Here is a 25,579-nt window from a genome sequence, read left to right as displayed (position 1 = left end):
AGCCCCCGCCTCCCCCTGCGCCGGCCGGGGCGGGCCTTGGCGGAGCGGGGCGCCGGCGGGGGCATGGCGGGCGGGCGGGCCGGGCCCGGGGCGCTGCTGGCCCTGCTGGCGCTGCGGGCGCTCGGGGCGGCGGCGCACCCGCAGTGCCTGGACTTCAGGCCGCCCTTCCGGCCGCCGCAGCCGCTGCGCTTCTGCGCGCAGTACTCGGCCTTCGGCTGCTGCACGGCCGAGCGGGACGCGGCGCTGGCCCGCCGCTTCGGAGCCCTGGCGGCGCGCATGGACGCCGCCGAGTGGGCCGCGTGCGCCGGCTACGCGCTCGACCTGCTGTGCCAGGTGAGCGGGCGCGCGTCGGGGCCTCGGTGGCCCGGCGGGAGGGCGGCGGCGACAGCCCCGCCGGGCGGCGATCGAGGACGGGCGGCGGCCGTGCGACCCCGAGGCCCCGGGCGGGGTCCTCGGCGCGGGGCGGGGAGCCGGGCTTTGCGATTCATTAAGTTTCGCCGTTTGGGCCTTCTCTGGGCCTCAGTTTCCCCTTGGGAACAAGAGGGGCGGACACACCGATGTAAAGAGCCCCTTGGAGTTTGGGGGCCCCTCTGTCCCGGGACCTCCTGGAGTCAGCCCCCCAGTGTCCTGGCCTCGAGGAGCCCCGCCCTTATGGGGGTACCAGGATGGGAAGCCTTTGTCCCGCTCAGTGCTGCCCGAGCTGCCCCAGGGGAGGTGGGAGCAGCCTGGACCTGCCGGGAGCAGGGAGCGTGGTTGATGCGCTGGACTTGGGTTTGCGGAGGGGTGCGGGGGACACTGTTCCCAATGAGGGCCCCTCCGCTGCCCTGAGGACACAGTCTCAGAGCCCCCGCCCCCTTCCAGGACCTAACTGCAAGGTGCTCACACCCGGGGTGAGCGGGGCCTGCCATGCCCCTACCGAGGTTCCTGCTGTGCCCTCTATCCGGGGGCGCCGCCACCAGGCAGAGGGGCTCTCGTCCTTTCAGACCACCTGAGTGACATCCCTTTGGTGTAACCTCTCTGTCCCATCTCCCCTCTGAGGACAGAGCCCCTACTTCTCCCGGCTCCGGATTGTGCCCTAGCTGTTTCTTTTTCTCCTGCATGGGTCTGATTCCCAAGTGACTGACCAGAATCCCTGGGGAAATGGAGTCAAGGCCAGGAAGCCCTTGGGCTGGCAGTGAGAAGCCTGGGTGGAAGGGTCCTGCAGGGCAGCCTAGCTGACACCCTTCAGCCAGCCAGGGCAGGGGCAGGAGGGCTGGCTTGGAGTCAGACTTACTGGGTTGATCCTGGCCCCGCCACTTCCTGGCTATGTGACCCTGGGCAGGTCACCACTGTACATCATTGTGTCATCTTTAAAATGGGGACACTCTTAGCCGTCCCTCGGAGTTGCCACACAGACGAAAGGGCACATACTCAGGGCTCAGTGGAGGATTCTGGTTAGATTTCTCTAGTGCCTCTTTGGCCCCCACTGGCTTCTCGGCCCTAGGCAGGGACGGAGTGGGGCCCAGAGGCCGATTCAGGGAAAGCCCAGAGAGGCAGAGATTGCTCAGTGGTCACACAGCTCAGTTATGGCCATGGTGGGCACGTGGACCACACTCGGTGCCAGTGTGGGTGGGCCATCTGGGTCAGAAATAAGAGGGGCTGGGAGTGGATGAGGGAGGGGGCCCTGAGGAGCACCAGAAAGCAAAGTTGGGGGTGTGGGTAGGTTCTGCTCAGCCCTGGTGCTGTGCATCTCAGGGGAGCCAGAATGGTCTGGTCAAGCATCTGCCTCCTTCACTAGCCTGGGGCTTCCTTGGAACCCAGCCCTTCCCACCCCTGGTCACATAGCTGGGTTCATGTAGCCACTCCACACTTGTTAATTGAGCACCTACTATGTGCCAGGCTCAGCAGAGTAAATCAGGTGGGTGGGTCCTCAGAAGAGGAAGGGAAGGGTCAGTCCTGCTACCCCTCCCTGGTAGGAGGCTTTCCTCTGTCCTTGGGAATCTTCCCAGCATGGCTTGGCCTTGAGCAACCAGGGGTGGAATGGCTACTAGCAATTTACCCCAGGCGTCTCTGAGAGTGACCTCATGTCTGGAGTGAACTTGGAGAGGAGTGGAGGTTGGATCACACTTTCTCTGGCAGGGCCTCAAGGGAGGGCAGGAGAGTGCTGGAGGGAGGACCATGCTGTCTGTGAGCCAAGGCCGTGTCTGGATTCAGCACCTCCTGATTTCCACCCCAGGAGGTGGCCACGGTGCCTTACTTACAAGGTTCAGTCAATGATAGCATCCGAGCACTCGCATCTGCCGTAGGTAGGGACACGGGCTCCAGACAGGAGAGAGACCGGGAAAACATGCTCTCTCCCCCGGTCCCCTCCAGAACCTGCCCCCATCTGGCACCTGCAACTCCTCCAGATGCCCAGATGGCTCCTTAGCTGGAGGGCAGCTGTCCCTCCCGGCCCCTTCAGACTCTTTCTGAGGGCTTTGCCCTCGTCCAGTGGGTGCCTGTGTCACCAAGAGGAGAAGAGGCAGCTTGTGACACATGGCACCCAGGTTCCCAGCATCCGCACCACAGCCTTCCGGGGTAACTGAGTTTGCCTCTCTGCATAACCTGAAGGCATCAAAGTTTGGTTTCTGATGGAAATCTACGTGGAACGTGCTCTGCAGGTGCATGTACTGGACAGACGTGTTTCCCCAGAGTCTGTTAGGAGCTGGCCCCGTGCTGGGTCCAGGGCCCAGAGGCAGTTGGCAAGTCACAAGCCCAGCTTGTTCAAGTCAGGAGACAGACACACTGATCTTACCAGAATGCACAGAAGGCTTCCCAAGGGTGACTGAACACCATGGGGCATGGGGACAAAGGCTGCACTTTCCCTGGAAAAGTCAGGGAAGGCTTCCTGGAAGAGGAAACATTGAGTTGCATCTTGATAGTTCAGACTTGTTTGAGCAGTTACTGAACAACACATGCATCATCTCATTTATTCCTCCCAACAACTATGAGGTTTGAATTCCTTCCCCCTTTTACAGATGAAGACACAGGCACAGAGAGGTTAAGGAACTTGCTCAAGGTCACACAGGGAACGGTAAACTCAGTCTCCAGGGCACTCTAACTCCAAAGCCCTTCCCTTAATGACTTTGTCATATTGCCTGTTTTCAGGGCCCTGGGAGGATGGAGGAGTCAGACAAGACTTCTCAGTTAGGCCTGGAGTCATGAATAGGAGTTTGGCAGATGTGGAAATGGGGGAGGAGGGAATACCCTCCCAAGAGAACACTGCATACAAAGAGTCAGCCTTCCTAAGGAATAGGTGCTGGACATTAGAGACCTTCGGGACTCAGGTCCATGAGTCATGGATGTCAGCAACTCCACAGTGGCCATTTCAGGGCAGCAAGCTGTTTGCACCCACACTGGATGGCCCAGGCGGCTGAGCAGTGTGATACTAGATCGATTTTTCTTGGCCTTTCTCCTGCCTCCTCCGCGGACTGCTCTGGGGCCAGTTGCTGAGCATCCTTCCTAGCAGCTATCATTACACCCCCCGCCCCGTCCTGCTTTTCGATTACTCAGGTCTGGGCACCAGGTTTGCACTGTGTGTAAGTAAGGGTACCTAGGCCGCGAGTAAGGGCTTGCCAGGCCCAGCGTTGGAGGCACGGATGCTCAAATTCCAGCCTGGCTCCCTGGCGGCCCTCTGGGCTCCCTCTCTAGCTCTGGGCTGGGCTTTGATGAGTGGAGGGCACTGAGACTGGCTTCCAGAAGTCTCTTCTGCTTCCCATTGTGTCTCTGGAGCTGAGGACGGTGTCTGGCTCACAGTCCGTGTCCAGGAAACACTTGCTGAATGAAACACCGCTGACTAATCTGGGAAGAGCACCAGTCAACACATCGTGAGGGCTGGGCCTGAGCCCCGGTGTGACCACTGCTTGGCACGTGGCCTTCCTAGAGCCTCAGTTCCTCATCCATGTAATGGGAGTTACAGTGACCCTACCTTGCAAAAATTAAGTGAGGCGTATGTGCACCCAGACCCTCCTGCCCCACCCACAGCGGCTGGCCGGACACATAGGAGGCTCCCGGGGAACCGTGGGAGAGATGGTGCGGCACAGAGGCCTCATCGGCAAACGGGGACATGTGCAACGTGGTTTCTTCGTCTGGGCCCGGGACAGTGACTGACCAGAGACCAACCACACATCGCCAAGTGGCCCTCAGCCTCACAGGAGCACTAAGGGGCCAGGAGGACAAGGCTGTGGTGTGACCACAGTTGTTTAAAGGGCAGAAGTCGCCCCTGGCCCAGAACCTGAACACACATGCAAGAGGGCAGTCTGCCACCTTCTGCCCCTCGAGGCCTCCTGCTGGAACCCAGCCTGGCCCTGCCAGTGAGGAGGGGAGTGTATGGCTGTGAGGGCCTCCCCTAGTGCGGGACGAGCATCCCCCGAGGCCTCTCGGGGTCCAGAGCTGAGTCAGTCCAGACCTTGGCCCGCTGAGCTCATGGCGGGGCAGGGGCTAGAGGGTGCCAGGCACAGACATAAATAATGACCTCAGCTCAGGTCAGGGGCTCTAACCAAGGGAGGTTCTTACAGAGCCTGCAGAGCTGAGGCCCCTGCTCTGGGCAGGGGTGGGGCACACTTAACTAGGCTTTGGGGGTGGTATTAGGAGCCAGCCAGCAGACTGGGCAAATGCCCTGGCTTTTCCCTTTCTCCCACCCTCCAACCCCACTAAGTTCAGTCTGGCCTGTGACCTTGGTTAGGGGCTTCCTTCTCAGCCTCTTCTTCCCCGTAGGTACAATGGGAATAAGAATATACCTCCTGGCGGCAGTCAGTTGCCTTGGGGGGAAAACGTAGATTCACTGGAGCACCCAGCAAGGCCCTGGCCCATGATCTGCCCAAGTGCCCAGGGCTGTTATTATTGTTAGTACTATTTCTCCAGGCTGGCCATGGTTATTATTCAAGGACGAAGAGAATGCTGTGTTTGAGGGAAGGGCATGCCTGTGAGGGGAACAGTGTGTGCTGAGGCTCAGAGGCGAAACTGGCCGGGAGGGTCAGGAAACAGAAGGTGGGCAGGAGGCGGGAGCGGATGGCAGAGCTGTGGGCAGAGCTGGATCAGCAGGTGCTGCTGGTACCTGTGTTAACTCTCATGCTGGAGCGGGGAGTGCCATGGGGGGGTCCTCTCAGTTCTGGGGGTGGGTGCGGGAGGCCGGAAGCTGGGGAGAGGTCTGGTCAGGTTTGTCACCTCTACCTGGGTTCCCAGAAAGCAGAACCTGGGGCAAAGTTCATGGGTCATTTCCTTCTTGGGGTGAGAGGACCCAGAGGCACGAGTGCTGGGGTCCAAGGAAAGCCGAGCCAAGGAGGCAGCTGTGGGCTGGCGACTGCTCCGAGCGACGCATGCTTGAACTGGCGGGAGCATGGCTCCACGAAGCCATCCCACCTGCGGATCGGGACCGCCTGCTGGGCGGGGGGGGGGGGGGGGGGGCGCAGAACCCTCTATCCATCAGCTCCCTCCTCCCAGGGCTCAAAGTTTTGCCCCAGGAGACGTGAACTGCTCTGCATTCCAGATCGTGCCCATATGGGCACTGAGTGGCGTCCCCAGTGTCTCATCAGAGGGGGAGCCCTCGGCGGGAGGCTGCGGAGACCAAGGGCGGTTGTTCCATCTGCCCCAGAGCAGAGGACAGCCCAGGACCCTGCCTGAAGTGCCTGAGCAGTGGAGGAAGAGGGGTCTGGGGCCAGGGGGACATGTGGGCATGGGTGTTACTGCCTTGCCCGCGTACATGAGCCGGCCTCCATGGTGCAGGGGAGAGCGGAGTCGACCCCAGACCAAACCCCGACTCCTCCATGCTGACCCAATGGCACTGAATGACATTGGCCTGTGCCTCAGTCTCCCCATCTGTAACACTCTCCCCTTCATGGGCCCTTGTGAAGATTGAGTAACGGAGATAGGAGCACCATTCACTGTTAAGGGCAGGTCGGGTAAGTTAGTATCCAGCACATTCCCTAAGCATTCACTCTGGGCCTACTATGTGCTAGACACTGTCTTAGGTTCTGGGACACAGAGTGACCAGACAGGCAAAACTCCTGCCCTCATGGGATGTAGGTTCCAAGGAAGACAGTAAACACGCAAACACGTTAATTTTTATTATGATGCCGGGTCATGGTAAGGTTTTGGGTTTGGGGTTTCTTGAGGGGGGTTGTTGTTTTTAAGCAGAGTCAGAGGCTAGGAGGTAGTGGGGGTGATGGATGTGTGGTCTCTGAGGGGGTGTCCCTTGAGTGGGGGACCAGGTAAAGCGAAGGAGTAAGTCATGCAGATATAGGGCAGAGGCATCGTATATAAAACCGGCTCCAGCCCTTTCTGGCGCACAGTAGGTGCTCGAGGGCAGTTGCTGCCGCCAGTAGTAATAGTAATAGTTGTGGTTCTTTGTGCTAATAGAAGCATTAAGGCACGAGGAAGAAGGTGAGATAGGAAGCTGAAGGTTGCTGCCCGCAGTGAGACTTCCCGTGTTGCTGGACAGATGGCGTTGCCCCCATTTTACAGACCAGCAGCCTGAGGCTCTAGGAGGTGGGTGCCCGGCCAGCAGTCGCACAGCTGGTGCGCACCTGCACGCAGCATCCCTGGGCCTGCCCTGTCTCTGCAGGAATGCTCGCCGTACGCGGCCCACCTCTACGACGCCGAGGACCCGGCCACGCCCCTGCGGACCGTGCCCGGGCTCTGCGAGGACTACTGTCTGGACATGTGGCAGACGTGTCGGGGCCTGTTCCGCCACCTGTCGCCCGACCGAGAGCTCTGGGCCCTGGAGGGCAACCGGGCCAAGTTCTGCCGCTACCTGTCGCTGGACGACACGGACTACTGCTTCCCCCACCTGCTGGTCAACCAGAACCTCAACTCCAATCTGGGCCGCGTGGTGGCCGACGCCAAGGGCTGCCTGCAGCTGTGCCTGGAGGAGGTGGCCAACGGGCTGCGCAACCCCGTGGCCATGGTGCACGCCCAGGACGGCACCCACCGCTTCTTCGTGGCCGAGCAGGTGGGGCTGGTGTGGGCCTACCTGCCGGACCGCTCGCGGCTGGAGAAGCCCTTCCTGAACGTCAGCCGGGCCGTGCTCACCTCGCCCTGGGAGGGCGACGAGCGGGGCTTCCTGGGCATAGCCTTCCACCCCAGCTTCCGGCACAACGGCAAGCTCTACGTCTACTACTCAGTGGGGTTCGGCTTCAACGAGTGGATCCGCATCAGCGAGTTCCAGGTCTCCGCAGACGACACGAACACCGTGGACCACAGCTCTGAGAGGTGCTTTCCCCAGGAGGGGGTGGTGATAGGGGGGTGGGCAGGGCTGATATTCGGCTGGCCAGCGCCGGTTCGCACCAGTGGGACCAGACCAATCTATGGGGTGTGCCTGCACCCATCTTAAATCCTTGATCACCTCCAGTGAGGGGGCTGAGCCCTGCGTTGTGGGCTCAGGGGAAGAACAGTCGCAAAACAGCACCCCAGGATCATGTCCAGACTCCCGGATCAGCCACTGTAGGTGGTTCATTCCATTCGATTCTCCTAACGCCCGATGAGGGTAGTAGTATACTCCCCATTTCCCAGATGAGGAAGTGGAGGCTTGGAGAGGTAAAATGACCTGCCAGGCCACGCAGCTGGGAAACATCAGAGCTGGAATCCGGGTGTGTCTGTCTCCTGAGCCCCACCTTCCACTCCCCCCCCCCCGCCCCCCCCCCCCCCCCCCCCCCGCCCCCAGCAGGCTTATCTACTCCTCTCAACACAAGCCTCCTCTCTGTGTATTATCCGTGCCCCTCACTGTTTTCAAAACTGCTTTGACCTAACCTGGCAGGAAGGGCGTATGCATCAGTCTGGGTCCAACAGGAAAATAAACCCTCTGCCAGGTAGATAGGTCAACAGGCAGGACTGGATACTGGGAATTTGCTACTCAGGAGTTAGAAATGAAAGAGCAACTTGGGGAGGAAGTAAGGTAACCCTGAATTTCCCAGCGGGAGGAAGCTGCTTCCACCTCTCAGGCTGGAGGGACAAGGTGAGAAGATGGGGTTGCTAGAGCCCCAGAGCTGGGGCCACTCAGTGGCACCTGGAACCACAGTGGGCCTGGGCAGGGGAGCTGGGGCCACAGAGGAGGGGCAGCTACAGCCAAGACATTGGCCAAGCAGAGAGAGAGAGATATGGGGAGAAATACCCTCGCTTCTCCCTTCTTCCCACTTTCCAGTCTCCTGCCAGTGCCTTCCATTGGCTGACCCTAGCTGGAGGCCAGCCAGCAAAAGAGCATGGGAAATGTAGTTTACAGGATCTGAGTTCTCTGAAGTAGAGAGCAGGTAGGGGCCCAACCAGGACTAATCTGAGGCAAATAAGCAAATAATGGCACATTGGGCATTTAACAAAACTGTACAATCTTGACATTGAAAGTATAAAAAGGAGAAGGAATCAAATAGGCTGGTTAACATGAGGGCTAATATAGGTCTTGTCATACAGCATTAATTTTGACTCTGAGCATCCTGGCAGCCAGAGCAAAAGGAGTAAACTTAATTCTCATTATCTGACACGGGGCTGTACAACCCGTTCTCCAAGAGACACCAAGTTTATCACACGGCTTGCACAGAGGAGAAGCAAAGGGACAGGATGGATGTGCTTCACTCGTGACTTTTAAAAAGTGATTCCTGATAAAAACTGAAGGTGGGACACACAGTATACAGAGGAGCCTATTTCAGAGTGAGTGTTCAGTGAGTGTCCTCTGGGGACCTGTCAAGTACAAGCCTCGAACTTGACTCACACAGGGGAAGAGTTAGGGACTCAGGGTGGGGCCAGGACCGAGTAGTCATCCTTGCCTGAGTCCCTGTTCCCAGGGCTGGGATCCCCATGGTAGGTGGACGCCTCACAATCTGAGCTGCCCTCTTCAGGGAGGACTTGGAGTTTGGGGCTCTGTTTCACCCCCCAAGTCATGTGTGTTAGCCTCAACAGAAAGGCTTCCAGTCTTGGTTCTGGAGCCCTCAAGTCCTGGGTTCAATTTACTTGAACTTTCTGTGCCTTGGTTTTTCTTATCTGTATTAATAAGGGATTAGTAAGTCAATGACCAATCCTGGAAAACCTCAGCAAATAGGGAGTTGGCTACAAAGGTATTGGGAAGATCCGGAGAAGGAAAAGGGAAAGGTCAAAGTTACCCAAAGATTAGTAATTGCAAGAAGCCAGGGGAACAGAAGGGAAAAAGTCTTTGCGTTGCTAAGTTTGCTGCTCCTGGTACCAAGATGTCTGGGTGGAACCCAGGAGTCCATCTTCGAGAGCCACTGTTCCCATTCCTGCATCGACCACTTCCGGAGACAGCACCAGAAGCCAACGAAGCCCTTCCACTCTCCACTGCCAAACCCTAACCAGAAGCCAGCTGGCCAGCCATGTAGCGGAAGGCCATGGCAGTAAAGAAGATGGCTGAGGGGTTGAGTGTGTGGCTGAGCACAACCCACACCATGCAGCCGACCTCCTTAGCAACTGCATTACACAATGAGTGACAGGGGTGTGTAGAAATTGCTCATTAAGTGGCTGGTATGTGGGTAGCTACGATTATGAAGAAACCAGTTGTGCCAGTGACTGGGTCAACAGTTTTGCATGGTCACAACTGGGGAGATAGTGGTGGGGAGCAGTAGGAAGACCTGAGTTCTAGTCCCAGCTCTGCTACCTATGGGCTGTGTGACCTTGGGCAAGTTGCTCAACCTCTCTGAGCCTCTGGTTACTCAGCACAATGGAGTGAATTATCCCTGCTCAGCCTACTTGATCCTTATAAAAATCACTTGCTATTAAATATATGAAAAGTCTTTTCAACTGTGAAATGGCATCCGAGAGAGGAGGCTTTATTGCTGTGATCTTGTTTTGTGTTTTTGGCTGAGGTTGGTGTTTGTTTGTTTGTTTGTTTGGTGGGGGTGGCTTATCTTCTTTTAGGATAATCCTGGAGATCGAAGAACCAGCCTCGAACCACAACGGGGGCCAGCTGCTGTTTGGGGATGATGGGTACCTCTACATCTTTACTGGTGACGGCGGGATGGCCGGAGACCCCTTTGGAAAGTTTGGAAATGCCCAAAACAAGTATGTTCTACTTTTGGCTGGCCGGTGGGTTGGTTTACATACTCTTCTGGAGGGGGAGTTCCTTCCTCAGCCATGCAGCGCAGGGCAGTAGAAAGGGCTTTGGGCCCCAGCTCAGTCTGCCGCTAGCCAGTGGGGGACCCCCATCAAGTCACTTTCACTCACCCGTTAGAGAGAAGAATATAATCCCCAGGGGGAGGCTTGTCGTGAGGAGTAAAGGCGATCTTGTTTATGGAGGGCCAGGCCCAGAACCCACTTGTCACAAGTGCCTGATAAGGGATATCACAGAGCTGGAAGTCAGTCCAGCCCTGCTTGAACCAGAGGAAGGAAAGGGAGCTTTCCCAGACCAAATGGGGAGCATGAGCTGGCCGGAGCGGGGCTGCATGAGCCTGAGGGTGTTCTGCCCCAAAGGTCACCTGCAATGGCCCAGAAACTGAGGCATAGTCTTGCTGTCATTACTTACTTCTTGGCTTGAGCAGATGGCCTGCCAATATTCTACTCCACACACACACACACACACACACACACACACACACACACAGAGCTTCGATGAGGATATCTAGGGCAGCCTCCTCCATTCTCTTAGCTAAAATGACAAAACCTTCCTTAGCCCAGAAAGTAAAAATAGCGAGGATGTTGATTATAGTAATTAAAGTGTTCACAATCTGTGACGCACGTGTTCATACGTGACAGTAAGAATCACTGCAGCCTTCTCATGTTTGGGATGTGTTTAGCGATGTAGTGGGGAAAACAGAAATTAAGGATTTGTGGATAATTGGACAGAACTTAAAACATTATTTTGCTGCTATGAGTTTTGCCCACTTCCGTCGTGAAGCCGGCTGCACAGCGTGTGGGCTCAGGGCTGTGATCTGCGGCTTGGTGCCGAGTAGGCTGGAGTGTGTCAGGGGGACTCCTTGGGGCAAGACCTAAAAGACCACAATGGGGGATGAACCATGGGGCATCTTTGGGTGGGAGCCTCTTACACGGTTAGAGAAGACACTGGTGAGATGTCTGATGGTGAGCGGGAGGCTTGGGTGCGGACGCTAGGCTGGAATGAGGGTACACAGCTGCAGAAATGTGCATACAAGCAGCCGGGGCGGGGAGGGGGGTGCACCAGAGTGCTCCCAGCGAGGAGAGCCGGCTGGTAAGGAGGTGCTCTGGAGCACGAGTCCTGAGGTCTCCTCGCTCCCGGGGCCCCAGAAGCGGATGTCTCCTGGTACCATGGGAGTGGCCTAGGTTCCAGCCCACAGCTGCCTGGGGGAGAGGGCAAGTTGTCCCCCTCTGCAGGCTGGGTGGCCTCATCTTTGAGGTAGGGGTGGTGGGTGTAGAGTATGGGGTGAAGGGCCTCTGAGGCCTGTCTGGCTCACTGACATGGGGTGGTTCTTTCCCCAATGCCCTTGATGGTGAGAGAGAAAGCAAGAACCTCAGCCTCCCATTTCCTGCTGAGCTCTGCAGTGTTTTCGCTCCCCGCCCCCGAGCCCTACCCTGTACTCCTGTATGGTGCACTTGACTTTGATTGCAAGCCATTCACTCACCAAACACTGAATAAGCACCTATTACATGCCGGTCACTGTCCTGGGCGTTGGAAGAAAACAGTACATCTGAGTCATTTTTAGGAGTGTTTTCACTCCCTAGGACAACCCTGTGAGGAGGCAGGAGGGAGAGGAAGCTCCCTAACGCGACAGCGAGGAGACAGGCATGGGGAAGTTGGAAAGAGTGTTGTGGCCAAGAGCTTGGGTTTCTGTGGTCCCGCCGTCTGGGCCGCTCTTTACTAGCAGTATGACAACGGGGCACATTATGTGACCTTTCTGAGCTCAGCTGCCCCATCTCTAAGGGGGGATCACAGTAGTACTCACCGACCTAAAAGTTTGGTGGTGAGGATTAAATGGGACAATAGAGGGTATGTATGTCCAACCCTTCCCTTCCCGCAGCCTGGCACGTAAGAAGGTGCCCGGTGGATGCTGAATGACTGAATGAATAAATGAATGTGGGTACCCAGCTGGTAAGCAGCTAGGGAGGACCTGAGCCAGGGTCTCTGGCCCCACAGCGCAGGCCGGCCTTGACCCGGCCCGGCCCCTGCCACGGCCGCCCTGGTGCCCTGGGGCGAGCCCTGGCGCTGGGCGAGCCTGAGCCGCGCCCTGTCCCCCCCGCCCCCCGCCCCGGCCCGCAGGTCGGCGCTGCTGGGCAAGGTGCTGCGCATCGACGTGGACCGCAACGCGCGCGGCCCGCTCTACCGCATCCCGCGCGACAACCCGTTCGTGGGCGACCCCGCCGCGCGGCCCGAGGTCTACGCCCTGGGCGTGCGCAACATGTGGCGCTGCTCGTTCGACCGCGGCGACCCGGCGAGCGGCGCGGGCCGCGGGCGCCTCTTCTGCGGAGACGTGGGCCAGAACAAGTTCGAGGAGGTGGACCTGGTGGAGCGCGGCCGCAACTACGGCTGGCGCGCCCGCGAAGGCTTCGAGTGCTATGACCGCAAGCTGTGCACCAACGCCTCCCTCGGTGACCGCGCCCCCGGGGGCCCCCCTCCCCGGATCTGCATCCGCCCCCTGGTTGTGCCCAGCGCCTCCCTCTGCCCCCCACGCCCCTGGAGACACTGACCCTGGATCCGCCCCCCATCCTGGACCTCCCCTCGCCTCTCCCCCCATCCTGGATCTCCGTGGGTCTCCCGTGGGTCCCCCATCCTGGATCTCCCCTCGCCTCTCCCCCCACCTCCCCAGCGCTGCCGGGCTGCTCCTGGCTCTCCCCACCCACCCCCATCCCCGCAGACCCAGGCTCTCTCGGCCCTGCTTTACCCAAGCTGTAGGCACCTTCCCCCCTCCGTGGCACTCTGGGGCCCCCGACTCGGGCCCTCCCGGCGACCTCACCTCCCCTTGCCCCTCCAGACTCAGACCACCTGCCAAGCTCCTGGTGGGGGAGGGGCTGACCCTCAAGCTCATCCCAGCTTCTCCCCCCCCCCCGTGCAGATGACGTGCTGCCGATTTTCGCCTACCCGCACAAACTGGGCAAGTCGGTCACGGGAGGCTATGTGTACCGGGGCTGTGAGTACCCCAACCTGAACGGCCTCTACATTTTCGGCGATTTTATGAGTGGGTAAGTGGCCCCTGCGCCAAAGCGGCTGCTGCCCCTGTAAGAAGCGGAGTCCAGGGGCGCTGTGCGTGTGAGCACGCGCAGGTGCAAGCCCACGTAGCTGCTCTCGGACCCCGACCGCCCAGCCGCAGCCAGGCAGGTCTCTTCCTCTGGGAGGAAGTCTGGAGTCACGTCTCAGCAAACACCCAGCCCGCCCCTCTTCTCCTGATACCTTCCCTGAGCCTTGCTGGCGACCTCAAGCAGCGCCATGGAGGCACGGCTCCCGACGAAAGACGGGATGGTTGTTTAAGTGCAGATCCGCTGGTCTTCCCCTCCACCCGAGGTTCATGGGCTCCGGGCCTGACCGAGGTTCCGAGGGGCAGGGAGCGCAGAGGTGGAAGGTGGGGGTGGGGGGAACATGAACACCTTCCTCGACGGACTCTGGGCCACCTGGCTTCTGGGGAAAACCAGGACGTGTCTGTCACTGCACTGACTGACTGCGGTTCCAGGGAGCATTCGCTTGGAAGAGGCCGGAGAGGTCATTCTGCTGGGGAGGGGGTAGCTGGCGCTCCAGCCAGGGTCTGACCATGGGGGCGGGGGGCGCCTTGCTGCCCAATCCCCACACCCTATGGCAGTGCTTCCCCACCCACGGAACCCCTAAAGGGTGTGTGTGTGTGTGTGTGTTTGCATGAGGTGGGGGCTGGGATGTGTCACACCCCAACAGGTTTTGGAGGGAGAAAAGAGAGCATATCTCCTAGGCCTGTGGGTCAGACTCTCCCAAAGAGAGCTGTGGAGCCTCATGACCACCTCATTCTCCCATTGTACAGAGGAGAAAACTGAGGGCCCTAGAGGCCCTAGGAAGACATACACTTGGCACAAGGTTTAAAAGTGCTGCTGAGGGGCGCCTGGCTGGCTCAGTCGGTAGAGCACGTGGCTCTTGATCTTGTGGTCATGAGTTCGAGCCCCATGTGGGGTGTAGAAATTGCTTAAAAAATAAGTCAAGATTTTAAAAAAAATAATTAACTTTTTTCTTTTTATTTACTCATTTTTAATTTAATTTTATCTTATTTTTAAGTAATCTCTACCCCCAACGTGGGGTTTGAACTTATGACCCCAAGATCAAGAGTCACATGCTCCACTGACTGAGCCAGCCAGGCTTCCCGAAGCCTCTCTTTCAATGTCTGATTCTCCCTTACCCCTTCTGCTGTTCCCCAGGGTTGCTGAAGTCACCTGACCACAGAGATTCAACTAATTTTGCTAGCTTTTCCCAAGCCCTTCCACTGGGTCGGGCTTTGTGCCAGGGTTAGGGCAACAGAGCTGAAAGCACCTCGCACCCGAGTCAGGGAGACAGACCCATGCTTGGTCCACTCCAGTCCGGCCTCAGAGAGCCCGTGCACGGTGCTGGGGGTGCCCAGCACAGGGGCAGTCAGGAGGGCTCCCCAGAGGAGGGTACATCCAAGCAGGGCCTGGTGATTGACAGGTGCAGAAGGGAGTAAGGGCAAGATCAGCATATTCTGAAGATGCCGGAGCTCCACCTCATGCTCCGGAGTGGAGACAGCTCCAGAGTCTGCACGAACTTCTGGTCACCAGCCTTGGAGGATTCTGCAGCTTCTGACTGCCTCCTGTGGGTCAGCGGCTGGGGCTGAGCAGAGGGGGCAGGGGACAAGCTGGTCTCCTTCCCCTGCCCTTTTCTGCTGCATTGGAGGTACCCAGTGAAGACTGCACGCTGGGCCAGCTTTATGAGAGCACCGGATCCTGACCACTGGGCTAGCAGGGAACCTCAAGGGCCAGCTTTACGGATGTGCAGCCCGTGTGGATGCACAGACCCCATGCTCAGAAGGGCCCACACTTGGTTTAATGTTCTGCTGTCGCTGCCTTGAAATCCTTAGTACTTTTTGAACAAGGGGCCCTGCATGCATGTTTTACCCTGGATCCTGCAAATGCTGTATGGTCCTGGTTGCATGGATAATATATGAGTGGGTGGATGGATGGGTGGGTGGATTGTGGGTGGGGTTCCCCTGGGCACCCTGCCAGGCATGACCCCACAGCTCATGCTTCTTTGCAGGCGTCTGATGTCCCTCCGAGAGAACCTGGACACAGGCCAGTGGCAGTACAGTGAGATCTGCATGGGACGAGGCCAGACCTGTGCGTTCCCGGGCCTCATTAACAACTACTACCCTCATATCATCTCCTTTGCTGAGGATGAGGCTGGTGAGCACTCCTGAGGCCCCGAGACCTCTCCGTCCAGGCTGCATGCCTGGGACTGATGCCCCCACCCTGTGGGTCCTCTGGCCTGGGTGGGATTCCAGAGATGGAGTCTCAGGCCTGAAACCCCCTTCGGGCCGGGGAGCAAGTGTGCAGTAGTCTGAGACCTCGCTTGGGCATCGGTCCTCACCATCCTGGGCTTCTGTCTTCTCCTCTGGAAGGTGGGAGCAATGTGCCAGCCCTCAACTCCCTGCAGGGCTGCTTCTAGGCCGTGGAGTGAGCCGACCAGGAAAGGGTTTGTAATGGTGGAAATGCAGGTGCGTGGGGGAAGAATGTATCCCAGAAGTCTACTACCCTGGGTTCCTCATGGCCAAGAAGTCTGGCCTACGTAATTAAGCCACATTATCTTCAGAAATTGGGTAGACACCGCCTTCTTGAACACCCTTTGTTGACCCACTTGTTAGTGGGTTCTCATTCAGGCTCTTGTATTTTCAATGCAAGGAACAGGGAGCAAGGGGAGAGGATAAGGGGCCATGGAGGCTGGATCTTGCTCCAGCGTCCTGCCTTTGTCCTTGGCCCCAATTGTCCCTGGACAAAAGCTGAGGGGCCCCCAGTGGAGCCTGGGGGATGCTTGGCAGGGTTGCTAGGCAACGCCCACCCAGGGGCCTTTGGAGGGGTGTCCCCTGCAGGGCCCAGTGCCCAGAGCCCCCAGGCCTAAGTCTGGGAAACCTTTGTTGGTTGACACCCTTCACAATCTAGATTTTCAAAAGGGCAGCCCCAGCCCCCACTGCCCTCCCAAGCCCACTGGGCCTTGAAAGCCCTTTCTTTTGGTCAGTAGGGGGTTAATGTGTTTTGGAAGGAGGTGCGCCCCCCACCCCCCACCCCAGGGGCAGGGCCTGGAAGGTGCAGTTCCCAAGGGGCCCTTGTTCAGGCCTCCGAATGACATCAAGTAACCGATAGCCGGGAGGAGCCTACTTGGAATCACACGGCCCATGGGCAGCGTGCTTGTGAGCTTGGGCAGGCCGCCCCTGGAAGGCACAGAGCCCTGGGGTCCAACACAAACAAACCTCCCCCAGCCACCGGCTCCAGCTCTCTAGTTGTTCTTCTGACACTTGCAAATTGCAAAACAAGGACCTCTGCTGGCCTGGTCCTCCGGAGACAGCACACCCCAGAAGAGGGCAGTGTGGCCCTGGGTAGGGCTGGGCAGTGCCGGTGGGCCCCCCTCCCCGTGCGTGGGGTTGGGGGCCAAGGAGTGTGCCTGGTGCAGGCCTGTCCCTTTACAGAGGGGGGGGTGGGGAGTACTGCACCCGACCTGGCGCCTGGAGGCCTCCCAGAGCAGGGCCCTAAGCTCGAGCTTGGTCAGCCAAAGGAAGGCCACGGAGAAGGGCATTCCGGGCAGAGGGAGCAGCGTGTGCAGGGCGACTTGGGTCGCTCCAGGGGGCTGGAGAGTAGGTGTGAGGGCTGCACAGCTAGGTGGGGACAGCGGCTCCCAGAGGCCTCTCTTCAGAAAGAGGCCCAGAGAGGGAAGCGACAGCCCAAGACTGCACAGCAAATTCATGTCTGTGCCTTTGGGTACTCCAGCAGGGGCTTTCTTGCCAGGGTGTGGTTGTATCACCTTGGGGACCAATTAACCACCCCCAGCACCCTCACCAAAGCAGGGCTGGTGCTCCTGGAGGGGAGTCAGAGGTCACTCAGCACTCAGCATCCTGCCCTCCCCAGCCCCCAGCTCCCCACCAAAGCTGGTCTACCCCAGTTACACAAGTTGGCCCCCCAAGCGTCTTTGCCTTTGTGGAGATCCCTGGGTTTCCTGGGCCTTGATTCTCAGACGCCACCCCCATGCAGCCCTCCTTGACTGCATCGGTCCCCACAAAGATGCCTTCCTCAGAGTTCTCACCTCTCTGTCTGTCTTAGTCTCTCCTTGGGGACCGCCCCCATCTTCGGGAGAACGTTCAGTGTCCTCTTGCAAAGGCAGACATATAAGCATGGCTGAACCACCACACTGAATCACACATGGGAGGTGTCTGTGCCCCCCAGCCACCATGTGTTCTACATGTGAGGGCTTGGGGGCAGCAGACATTCCTGAGTTCCAGGCCTGGCTCCACCACTCACCAGCTGTGTGACTTTGGAAAGTCACTTAACCTCTCTGAGCTTCTATAAGATAGGAATAAAGAAGCCTATTTCCTGGGCAGCGAGAGCCAGGGGCTGGGATGAGGGTGAGGAGGGAGAGAACTCGCGTTCACTGAGAGCATCCGTGGTGCCAGGGGCCCTGAGAGGTCGAGGACACTCGACTGAGGCTCCAAGTGGGACTGTCCCAGAGCCGCCGGTGCTCCCAGGGGGCTACATGCAGGGGCTGGGGTTCACACCAGGGACCCCCCAAGCGTGCACTCTTGTGCCCGTCACCTGCCCAGAAGGTGCCTTCGGGTCAGTGGAGAGACTCTGGCCTCAAGGCCTTGGCGGGACCCGGATCCTGGAGGATGACTGTCATAGCAATGACAATAGCTAATACTGACTGAGCATTTACTCTGTGCTCCTTTAATCCTTCGTCCATGAGGCATCCCGTGGTAGGGATAAGGAAGCGGAGGCTCAAGGAGCCCCATGTGCCTGGAGTCACCCGGTAGCAGTCAGCTGGGGAGCTGGGCTGTGGACCCTCACTTGTGCCCAGAGGTTGTGTGCGCTGGGCGTGAGGCCAAGCAGGGCCCAGGGCGGGGCTGGGTCCCCAGCAGGAGGCAAGAACTTGGCTAAGTCCGGGCAGAGCGGCCTGCAGCTGGTTCTTTCTCGGCCTCTGGTTCCAGCTCTGGGCGCTGAAGGGCTACACAGACCTCCTTGAGGTTGGGGTCCCTTTCAGAGCCTGAGGGGAGCTGGGGGGTGGCCCGGGGTCAGGGGCCTGGCCGGGACCATATTCCAGGCAGTGTTCTCACTCCTTGCCTGGTTTCTCGCCCAAGGGGAGCTGTACTTCATGTCAACAGGCGTGCCGAGTGCCACAGCGGCCCGTGGGGTTGTCTACAAGGTGATCGACCCTTCCAGGTGAGCCCCGCCCACTGCACTGCCTGGACTCCTGCTGTCTGCCAGGACCCCCACCCCCACCCCGTCTCCATTGTCTTGTTGTCCTCTCCACCACCCCCTGGGAGGAGGGTATGACTCATAGCCCCATTTTTCAGAAGGGAAAACAGACCCAGAGAAGGGAAGTGACCGGCCAGGTCCATAGTGCTGGTGAGGGGCAGACCTGGGGCTCAAAACTGGATCTGCCACCTCAAATCCAGCTCTACTCATGGTAGGAGGAGGCCAAGGATGCCGTCTGGGCCAGATAATCACGGGCTTGACCTGGCTTTCTGGCCTGCTCCCCACCTGACCCCATCCTTTCTCCTCTCTGACTCGCCCCTCACTCCTCATTTCCTGGGCCACCCACCCCGGGCACCACCTCCCCCAGCCCTCAACTTGCCTGCGACACCCTGATCTCCACCTGTCCCCACCATGGGGCTGCCCTCCCCCCGGCAGTCCCACCTTCCCCTGGGGAAACCAACTCACTGGCTCCTGTATGGAACATGCTGGGCTTTCCGAACACCTCCCTGGCCCTCCCATGTCCATCTCCATCTGCTTTGCTTCTACGTAGAGCCACTAATTCAGTGCCAGGTGCTGTTCTGACTCTTTCCATGTACAACTCCTTGACTTCTCAGCTGCTTAGTTTACAGAGGTGGAAATCCTATAAAGGCGGGAGCCCCCCTCCCAGCCAGAGCCAGAGCTGGGCTTGGGACAGGCAGCTGGCTCCAGAGCCCCGCTCTGACCCCGTGACTGCATATCCCCACCCCTTGACCCTTAGGCCTCACTGTCTCTGAGGGGCCTTTCCCTCCAGGCCTTGTCCAGTGCTCCCCCTGGCTCTCACCACTCAGACCCATAATCTGTAATCTCCCCCTGGCTCGGGAGTCTCCAAGGGCTAAGACTGCCCTCTCCACCCCTTCAAAGTCAGTGCCGGCCCTGGGCCTGGCCCGGAGCATAGAGCAGAGACTCTGGGCGTGTTTGACCAATGAATGGATGATCTGATTTCTCAAGCTCCTTCGCAGCCCTTCAGTTTTGCTTCTCAGCTGGCCTCCCACCGCTCTGTACCTCCTTTCAGCACCTGAGCGAGCAGCCCCACATGTGCACAGCTTGCGCCCACCCCCAGCCCAACTCCCCCCACCCCCACCCCCCGCCCCGGGCCCTCAAAGAATCCACTCACATCCAGCAGCCCCTGATGCGGACAGTTACCCTCACCTTTGAAACATCCTGGATTTGGAGAAATCCTGAAACACCATCACTCTTTCAAAAAAATCATTTTAAGAAATTAGAGTAGTTTTAGATTTACGGACAATTTGCAAAGATAGTTCCGAATTTCCCATATATCCCTCTTCGATGTCCTCTGTCATTAGCATCTTGTGACGTCATGGTACGCTAGTCACAGTTAATGGACCGATGTTGGTACATTCCTATTAATTAAAGAATTTCTCTAGTTTTCTCCTACTGTCCTTTTTCTGCTCTAGGATCCTACCCAGAATCCCACATTCCCTTCAATCATTGTGTCTCTTTAGCTTCCTCTGGTCTATGACAGATTCTCAGACATTCCTTATTGACCACACTTTTTTTTTTTAAACACAAACCTATTCATTATTGACATTATTTATCAAGAAACACATAAGGACTTCCTCCTTTCATCCCTCCTTCCCATTTCCCCAAGGTCCCCCCGGCTTCATCTGCTAGCGCCCAGATTTATGGCGATGCCGAGGAACACATGCAAACTTTGCATTTTTCTTTGTTCGTTTTCCCTGTTTTGTATAAATATTTCCACGTTGCAACATCACTCTTGAAAGCGTCATTTTGAATGGCTGTGTAATTGGCTATTGAGTCACTGGGCCACAATTATCTTACCCGTTCCATGGACATTAAGCTTATTTCTCTCTTTTTTTTTTTTTTAAAGAGTGCTTCTCTAAGGAAATATCACATATATGGAGCATGTAATTCATGTCAGAGGCTGCCTTAGACCCACCCTCTCCTTTTGCCACGAGGTACCTTTCTTTCGCTATTGGCTCATTTTCCCCATGCAACGGAGGGGACCCAAGGCTTAGAGAGTTCTGCTCAAGGTCCCCTGGAGGGAGGAGCCAGAAACAGGCTAGACTCCTTCCCTTCCTGCCCTCCCTCATCTCTTTTGTGCTTCTCTTTTGGAATGCATATCTTTCTTTGCACCCACAACATCCTGCATAGAGGCTGCATCACAGAACACGGGAATGAAGAACTGCGGAGTGGACGAGTGGGGTGGGGGCATCTATCACTGCCCAGACAAAACCACTGTGGCATTTAGGGGTGCATCTCCTACCTTTTGCCTAAAAGATTTTTTTTTTTACATCATTTCCTTAAGGAACAAAACCGTGCTGGGTCTGTCTGCAGCATGTGGATATTATCTGGGGTTCAGAGCAAAACCCACTCTTTCCGCAGCTTTGGGAAGCGTGGGTGACTGGCTGTGTTTCTTCAACCTCTGGGGGGAAAGACCCATACCCCTCCTCAGTTTCCCTCTTTGGCCAGGCCTGTCTGGAAGCCACCTCCTGTCACATGGCCACTTCACCCCTCGGGCTTTTCCATTGTGCTGCTGGAACCTATTGAAGTCTGGACCCACGTGGGCCAGTCCCAGAATAGGGTCGGTCCCATTCAAAGACTCAGATCGACAGCCAAAAGCTAATTAAAATGGAATTCCATGCCTTACTTGTGCCCCTTGGAGATGTCAGAGGAGACCCAATTCAGAGCCCTGGTAACCCTTCTCAGAAGCGTCTCTCCGCCCCCCCCCCGCCTCTCTGAAGCCCCGCCCTCACCCCACCCCCATCCCTCATCTCCGCTGCCAGCCCTGCGCCTCTCTCCAACCCTTTATCTTTAGATCGGCTTACCTTTCCCTCCGATGCGGCAGAACCAAAATCCAGGGCCAGAGGGGCAGAGAGAGAGAGACTCTCCTCAAAGGCTGTGGGGTGCAGGGGCCAGGGTGGGGTGCAGGGATCAGGCTGCAGTCACAGTTACAGCAGTAGGGCTGGTGGTGGAAGGAAAGGGGCTGTGACATTTGATCACGTTCCCAAGACAGTTCATGCTCTGAATCAGAAGCTCAGCCTCTCCTGAGCCACCGGCCCTTGGGCTCTTGAAAAGCAGACACTGAGTGGACACCTGGCAGACCATGATACAAGATTTCTGCCCTGGGGCTGGGCTCCCAGAGCCCTGGGGGCCACGCGGTAGGTGCCCCACCAATGGCCACCATTGTTGTTTGCGTCCCCCTCTGCCCAGGCCTGAATGCACAGGTGCCTGGCTGCCAGGGGAGAGTGGGTGTCAGAGGGACATGCTCAGGGCAGGCTCCCAGGGTGGCACTCATGACCTCCTGTGTGTTGGCAGACGGGCACCACCCGGCAAGTGTCGGATCCAGCCTGCCCAGGTGAAGGTGAGGAGCCGCCTCATCCAGTTTGTGCCCAAAGAAAGTAAGTGCCTGCCAACAAGGACACAACGCGGGAGGGGAGCTCCTGTGACCCGGGGCCCAGCTGCTCCTCCAGCAGATATGGGTCCTTCAGGCTGGCCCTGGATGCCCTTCCTGGGCCCCTGATGCCTAGCACTGGGAATGGCACCCGTTAGATATTCAGTTAACGTGGGTGGAGCTCCTTGAACCCAGGCGGGTGAGTGGCCCCAAGGGGCTGCAGACCTCAGAGGGGGGCAGGGGAAGGGGAGGGATGGCTTAAGCCAGGTACACTCAGAGCCCTCGGGACAGACAGATAGCAGGTATATCTGTGTGAGAGCAAGACTGGAAGGAGTCATTCTCGATGCAGGTGCCGCAGGGGAGGGGGCATCTGCCTGGGGCTGCCGTAAGCTGGTTCTGTTTGACAAGTTTGGTGGGGAGGGAGGTGGGCACAAACCCTCATGACCTGAGGGCCAAGCAAGGCCACAAATGATGACCCCTGGCATCTGGGGCCAACTGAAAGGGCAGGCGTGACGAGGGGTCTGTGAGGGGTCTGTTCCCCTGGGCCCTGTGGGAGCATAGAGACAGTGCTGTCAGACCATCCAGTTCTTAAGAGAGGTGGGAAATGGATCCATCCATCCATCCATCCATCCATCCATCCATCCATCCGTCTGTCCATTCACTTACCACACACGCGTGCTTCCATGGGGACATATTGCTGAGCAAGACAGACATGGTCCCCGCCTCCTTAGGTTGTTACATATAATCTCTCCATTTGCAAATTTTGGCACCTTTGGCTCAAAATCTTAAAAATCACCCTGCAGGCCAAAGGAAATCCTTCAGTGGGCCCAGTGGGCCCAACAGATCGAGGACCCATTGGTGGACTGAGGGGCAGGGGAACAGGAAGAGGGGGAGGCTGGGCACCTGGCAGCTGGGGGCGGGCGGCCCTGAGGAAGGGGAGCCCCCAGCAGAGGACAGTTGGGGGAAGGAATGAGCTCAGTGTTTGGGGAAGTTAATTCTAGCTGCAGTTGGTTTCAGGCCTGGGCCAGTTTTCCATTCATTCAGCAGTTTCTGGCACTTTCAATCATCACCCCTTCCGTGCTGGATGCTGGGGCCATAGGAGAAGTCAGAGCAGGCCCTGTGCTGGCTGGGACAGACAGAGAAGTCACTTATTGTCCCAGGGCTGTTACAGAAGTGTGTGCCAGCAGTCATGGGGCCCCAGAGCAGTGCAGGACCGGGGTGGGGGTGGGGCGTTCCCAGAGGCTGAGGGTTGAGGCTGGAATGAAGAGGAAGGGTGCACCGTGGGGGGCAGTCTGGGCAGCGGGACCAGCAAGAGCCAAAGCAGACCGGGGAGCTGGAAGTCGTTCCCTGCGGGTTGAGTCGGGGCCAGGGTGCAGGGAGGGGGAGCATCTGGCCCACGTCCCCGTGCTCCTGGCCCTGACCTGCTCCTGGCCTTGAATCAAGGCCCTTCGTCAGCTGTCATCTCAGCTGAGGTGGGGGGTTAGAGGGCTTCGGACTGGTGACCCTGGGGTCCCTCCCCATAGTAGGGGAGTAGTCTGGGAGTTCGCCTCTCCAGACAGAGTGTCTCATGCGGGATGAGGTTTATCTCTGTGGCTGACCAGGGCTGAGTGTGAGTGTTGGGGTGCTGCCGGGACAAAGGGAGTTGCCCACCTCAGCTCCCCATGCCTATTGTATCCAGGCCTTGTGGTGGGGTAGAAGGTTGGGGTACCCTGCCCCCTCTCTCTGGTCAGGGTGGGCCCCAGCCCCCAGCCAGCAGCCTTGGGAGCGTGGAGGGGAGACTTCACCCTGCCCTGTCCGGCCCTGGGCAGGCCAGTTCCCATCCTGCCTGTCTGCCTTAGATCCTCAGCTGGTTTTCCCCATCAGTGGGCCTCAGCTTCCTCACCCCTGAACCAAAGACTGGAACCAGAAAAGGTCACTTACTCTGAGAAGCCCTCCTAGACACTTCTCTTCCACTGGGCTCATGAGTTAACAGTGGGAGGGGCTGTCCCCCCATCCCTGCTCCCAGACTAGGGACTCCCAGGAGGGCAAGACTGGGGGCGGGGCGGGGGGACCCCAGAAGCAGACTGGCACAAAGCAGCTGCTAACGAGTGTTTGCAGAATGACTGAAGAAGCACCCCGCACCAGCTCCAGGCTGGTATCCCCAAGAGGTACCCCAACCTCAGGGTCGGACTGGAGGGCCGAATGAGAACATCTTTCCCTAGGGGTCTGCATTCCGTGGTGGAGAGCTGGGGTGGGCTGGGCGGCTGGGGTCCCTCTGACCGCACGCTCTTCCTCCGCGCAGAATTCATCCGGAGGGCAGAGAGCACCCCACGGCCCACGGCGCGTGCGCCCACCCAGGCACCCCGCCGCAGCCGCCCCACAGCTGCTCCGCCCGCGCTCACCCCGCGGCCCGCACGGCCCACCCGGCGACCCGGCGGCCGGAGGGGTGGCGGGCGGCGGCGGGGTCGACCAGGCACGGCGGACCCCGCGCCCTCGGACGGCGCCGTGCGCCTGGTGCGGCCCGCGGGCCTGAGTCCGGGCCGCGGGCGTGTGGAGGTGTTCGCGGGTGGACGCTGGGGCACCGTGTGTGACGACGCCTGGGACACCAAGGCTGCCGCCGTCGTGTGCCGCCAGCTGGGCTTTGCGCACGCCGTGCGGGCCACCAAGCGCGCCCAGTTTGGCGAGGGCGGCACGCTGCCCATCCTGCTGGACGACGTGCGCTGCGCGGGCAGCGAGCGCAACCTGCTGGAGTGCACGCACGCCGGCGTGGGCACGCACAACTGCGGGCACGAGGAGGACGCGGGCGTCGTGTGCAGCCACGAGGACCCTGACCTGTAGGCGAGCACCCTCCGTGCGGCCGCAGCCTGGCAGGGGCCCTCCGCCCCGAGCGCGCCTGGTGCGCGCACAAGCCTGCGGGCAGAGGGGGCCCATCTGTAATGCTGTCCTGTGGGCGCGTGTGAGGTGTGTGCAGTGCTCCCGTGCTGTGTCCCTGCCCACGTGTCTTCCGCAGACCAGAAGCCACAGTGTGTTGGGGTCTGTGTGGTCACGAGCCCCAGGTGTTCTTTTCTTACCTCCAAACATCTCCGGCACATGCAGGAGCACAGTCTGGCCATGGATCCTCAGCACTGAGGGCTACCACCCTTCAAGGGCAGACATGGTCCTTGGCCGCATTAACAGAGGCATAGCTGGCAGATTGAGGGAGGGGACCAGGCCTGTCCTGCCCAGGGTTTGAGTGGAAGGCCCTGGACCATCTGGAGCGTGGCCTACAGAAGGTGACTCAGAGAGCATGGGCAGGTGGCCCGGCAGGTAGAGGTGCTGAAGAGAACAGGAAGGCATCCAGTGGGGCAAAGGGAAGCTGTTAGACCGATGAGCCCAGAGTGAACTGTGGGCCATGGCCGTCTGAGCGAGGATCAGGCTGCCTGGGGAAGTGAGCATCTGGGGAGGGCTGGCTGGGGGAAGGGGGTTCTGGATGACCTCTGGGAGAAGCCTCTTGGTCATCTCGGAAATCATTATCATGCTGGGTCCATGTGGATGCTCTGGGGACAGTGCTGGGGCCCCGGGCCCTGAGACTTGACTCTCCAGGGCTCACTGGGACAGAAGCTATCCACCTGGCCATTCCAAGCACCAGGACCCCCCAGTGAATGAGGGGGGGCATCAGGTTTCTCTACTTTAAAGGCTGTGTTGGGGCCACTGGAACCACCTTGGTCCTCTCTATCCCCACGCTGCTCAGTGAAATCCCAGGGTACCCTCTGATTCCTCCAGCATCCCCCCCAGGGGTCCAGAAAGACTACTGATGCTCTGTCACCCGAAGCTGTGCCAACAACATGACTGTTTCCAACCCCC

The 25,579-nt window shown here is 58.6% G+C and overlaps 1 protein-coding gene across 1 annotated transcript; it reads left to right on the top strand.

The window, feature by feature from the left end:
- The first annotated feature begins 63 nt into the window (after positions 1-63).
- On the top strand, positions 64-25,579 carry HHIPL1 (HHIP like 1). The gene is made up of 9 exons (XM_034992290.1): positions 64-333; positions 6,581-7,227; positions 9,874-10,017; positions 12,185-12,513; positions 12,978-13,104; positions 15,146-15,291; positions 18,228-18,309; positions 21,682-21,764; positions 24,039-25,579. The coding sequence occupies exons 1-9, from the start codon at positions 64-66 to the stop codon at positions 24,572-24,574; spliced, it is 2,364 nt and encodes a 787-aa protein (XP_034848181.1). The 3' UTR covers positions 24,575-25,579.

The sequence above is a fragment of the Mirounga leonina genome, unplaced genomic scaffold (assembly GCF_011800145.1).
Source record: "Mirounga leonina isolate KUSES-001 unplaced genomic scaffold, KU_Mleo_1.0 Mir_82, whole genome shotgun sequence".
NCBI classification, from domain to species: domain Eukaryota; kingdom Metazoa; phylum Chordata; class Mammalia; order Carnivora; family Phocidae; genus Mirounga; species Mirounga leonina.
This window is presented reverse-complemented; position numbering and strand designations above follow the sequence as displayed.

Coding starts and splice junctions, on each gene's coding strand:
- HHIPL1 (XM_034992290.1), top strand. CDS start 64: ATGGCGGGCGGGCGGGCCGGGCCCGGGGCGCTGCTGGCCCTGCTGGCG. Junction 13,105..15,145: donor TTCGGCGATTTTATGAGTGG/GTAAGTGGCCCC, acceptor GCTTCTTTGCAG/GCGTCTGATGTCCCTCCGAG. Junction 18,310..21,681: donor AAGGTGATCGACCCTTCCAG/GTGAGCCCCGCC, acceptor GTGTGTTGGCAG/ACGGGCACCACCCGGCAAGT.